The following is a 3,666-nucleotide window of genomic DNA, read 5'->3' on the forward strand; positions in this document are numbered from 1 at the left end:
GAGAGAGAGAGAGAGAGAGAAGCGAATGACAGAGGAATAAAGATAGATTGATTAATTATTAAAAATTATCTGCCGCGCCAACAGCTAAGGTTATTAGGGGCGAATACCTTGTTCGATTAAAATGTTTAAATATTCAAAACGGGTCAAACTCTATCAGTAAATATCTCTAACAACAACAAAGAATAAAGATATATATATAATTATATATATATATATATATATATATATATATATATATATATATATATATATATATATATAGAGAGAGAGAGAGAGAGAGAGAGAGAGAGAGAGAGAGAGAGAGAGAATAAGAGAGCGAGAGAATGAAAGAAATATTAAATAAAGAGAGAGAGAAAAAAAAGAGAAAGACGGAAAGAGAGAGAGAGAGAGAGAGAGAGAGAGAGAGAGAGAGAACAAAAAAAAAAAAAAAAAAAAAAAAAAATCATCGTTCGTCAACCGACACGTTATAAAGGCATGTATTGCGCTGTCACACACATTCGTTCTCTCGCCCACGGAACGTTACGTGCGCTAGAAGGCAAGTCTCTGTCGCTATATGTGTCGAGTGATTTTCTTCTATTCGTCTATTCATTTCATGTATATTACAATTTTTTTTCTTTTCTTTTTTGTTATTGTTTGATTTTTAAAAAATATTATATTGTTTTATTTATCTTTATCATGAATTTACAAATATTTATGCCTGTATTCTCTGTCTTCGCTTGTGTTGTCTACAGCGTAAAAAAACAAACAAACAAAAAAACATAATTTAAACTGTGCTATATTAACCAGTGAAATCTTGAAAAAATAGAAATAAAAAATAGACATAAAAAAACTCACTATATTTATTGTTCAATTATCTGCGGAACGACGAGAAACAACAAAGTTTCGTTGAATATTTAGGGTTAACGAAAACGTATTTTTTTGTTGATGATTCTTTTTAATTGGTATAACTGCGCACCTGATATTTAGTTGATATTTGTGTAAAATCTTGTGGCATAAATTCACAAATAATATCTGTATCTTTAGATGTGAAGAATAATATAATGGAGTCTATGTGAACTCTGTTTGTAACGTGCAAACATAGCTTACATGAACCTGCTTCCTGTGAATGAAATTTCAGTTTTGATGGTTCAGGCCCGTTAAGGGGTTCAAATCAGACGTAAACTCACATACACATACATACGTACATACATACATACATACATAACATACACACACACACACACACACACACACACACACACACATATATATATATATATATATATATATATATATATATATATATATATATATATATATATATATATTTATTATATTTTTTTTTTTTTTTTTTTTTTTTTTTTTTGTGTTGTGTGTGTGTGTGTGTGTGTGTGTGTGTGTGTGTGTGTGTGTGTGTGTGTGTGTGTGTGTGTGTGTGTGTGTGTGTGTGGTGTGTGTGTGTGTTTGTTTGCTCGCGTGTGCGTGTGCGTGTGCATGTGCGTGTTGAGAAAAGTTTGGTTATTTGGAAAAAGGGTGTGGAGTCTGGGAGCCATATATTCAGTAGAATTATAATAATGTGTGTACAGATCATGCTGATATAATTGGGCACAAGCATGCACACAGGTCGATCCGTCTATTTATGTAATGATATAATAGTTGCACCAGTTGCTATCTGTTTATGAAGATTATGAAATATTTACTTAGGAGGTTCAGTAACGAACACCCTTATCCAGATATGTTTAGCAAAGCCAAACTGAAAAAAGGAAGGAATTTTAATTTCTGATTTGAATTATTATCATTATTATCTATGTTCTAACAAAAAGTAATACTCCTGTAACCCCTACAGACAAGTGAGAGCCAAGATGCGCATTTTCCTGCTGGTGGTGGCGGCTGCCCTTTCAGCTGCAGCACAGGGTGAGACTTCAAATAGAATATAGAAAAAGAATGAATGTTAAAAATATCACTCACAATGAATCAGAATTTATAAATGAGTAAATACATGTAAAACAGGAATAAAGATTGAGAATGATGAAATTTACGAAAAGAGGCTATGGAGTGAACATATGAGGGGAAAATAAAAAAAAATACAAACCTAAATAATGATAAATATCCACGTCATTTTCATCTTCATATCTTTATACCCCATTTTCCTGCTAATATTTACATTCATAATTTTCTTTATATTTTCCCTAAAACTGCAGAGGCCATCCCGACAGAAGAAATCCCAATAGCAACAGGTAAGACTCGTAATCATGATAATTAACATAAATATCGAATGAATTAGTATGTTATAATACAAAATTAACCCACTTATTAATATGTTTGATAATTCACACACAATTCCCGATTCTTGACATATCTTTTAATGCGTTATCATTAAATCTTAGAAGTATGTTAATGAGTTATTATTAAATCTTAGAAGTATGATAATGGCACATTAACACATCAAATATGGCGAACTATAATCTTTGTTTGTTTGTTTTACAGATCCCCCTCGAGAATTCTCAACATACCCACCGAGCAGTAAGTTGATGTACATTATTTAGCAACTGATGATAGTTATTGTTATTGTTATTATTATTATTTTTAATTATTATTATCATTGTTGTTGTTGTTTTGTTGTTGTTGTTGTTTTGTTGTTGTTGTTATCATTATAATTATTATTATTATCATTATTATTGACATTATTATTATTATTAATGTTATCATTATTATGTTGTTATTGTTGTTGTTGTTGTTATCGTTATCATTATCATCATCATCGTTATTATTGTTATTATCATTACTATCATTATTCTTCTTATCTTTGTTATTATTAACATAATCATCATCATCATAAGGGACGTTATTTTCTCTCCTCTAGATTCTTCTCAATTTTTGTTTGATATACGACTGGATAAAAAGATTTTTTTTTTTTTTTATCTGATTTCATTTTGATTTACATATTTCTAGACTGCCGTTACTACTGCGGCTACGAGGGATATGCATACTGCTGTGATGATGGCACCAGACCTAGTAAGTGAGAAAAAAAAAATAAATAAATATATACATATATATATATATATATATATATATATATATATATATATATATATATATATATATATAATACATACACAAACACTTATATACGTCAAAGAATTTTAATGTATATATTAACGTTTCTCTGTTTCTCTCTCCCTTACCTATCATATGTGATCCTTTGTTTTCTCCTCTTCCTCTCTCTCTCTCTCTCTCTCTCTCTCTTTCATCTCTCGTCTCCTTTCATCACTCACGCTCTCTCTCTTTCTTACCTATCATATGTGGTTCTTTGTTTTCTCTTTTTCCTTTCTCTCTCTCTTTCATCACCCTGTCCCTTCTCTCTCTCTCTTCCTTTTCGTATCTCTCACTCTCTTCTTTGTTATCATTAGTTTATCTATTTATCCATTATTAATGTTACTATCATGATAACAATATAATCATAATTTTCTCTACTATCATAATTATCATCATTTTTAATTATCATTATCATCATTACCATAGTAATTATTATCTTTATGATCATTATCATCATAATTATTATCATTCTGTCTCTTCCAGTTCCACCCGATCACGATGACAATGTAGGTGCTTGCGTAGAAATGGAAGAACACATCTGTGAAAGTGACGCTATATACTACACCGTCGTTGACAATGTAAGTCACTGTG

The 3,666-nt window shown here is 30.3% G+C and overlaps 1 protein-coding gene across 1 annotated transcript in view; it reads left to right on the plus strand.

Annotated features, from left to right (window-relative positions):
• Positions 1-482: 482 nt before the first annotated feature.
• The window catches only part of LOC119597886, a 12,988-nt gene continuing 9,804 nt past the window's right edge, over positions 483-3,666 (plus strand). Inside the window, exons 1-6 of the mRNA XM_037947551.1 lie at positions 483-535; positions 1,826-1,893; positions 2,181-2,216; positions 2,467-2,502; positions 2,932-2,994; positions 3,559-3,653. Coding sequence (XP_037803479.1) covers positions 1,842-1,893; positions 2,181-2,216; positions 2,467-2,502; positions 2,932-2,994; positions 3,559-3,653 — 282 coding nt within the window. The 5' untranslated portion in view covers positions 483-535; positions 1,826-1,841. The remainder of the gene's footprint in view (positions 536-1,825; positions 1,894-2,180; positions 2,217-2,466; positions 2,503-2,931; positions 2,995-3,558; positions 3,654-3,666) is intronic.

Source organism: Penaeus monodon, chromosome 40 (genome assembly GCF_015228065.2).
Source record: "Penaeus monodon isolate SGIC_2016 chromosome 40, NSTDA_Pmon_1, whole genome shotgun sequence".
In the NCBI taxonomy this organism is placed as follows: Eukaryota; Metazoa; Arthropoda; class Malacostraca; order Decapoda; family Penaeidae; genus Penaeus; species Penaeus monodon.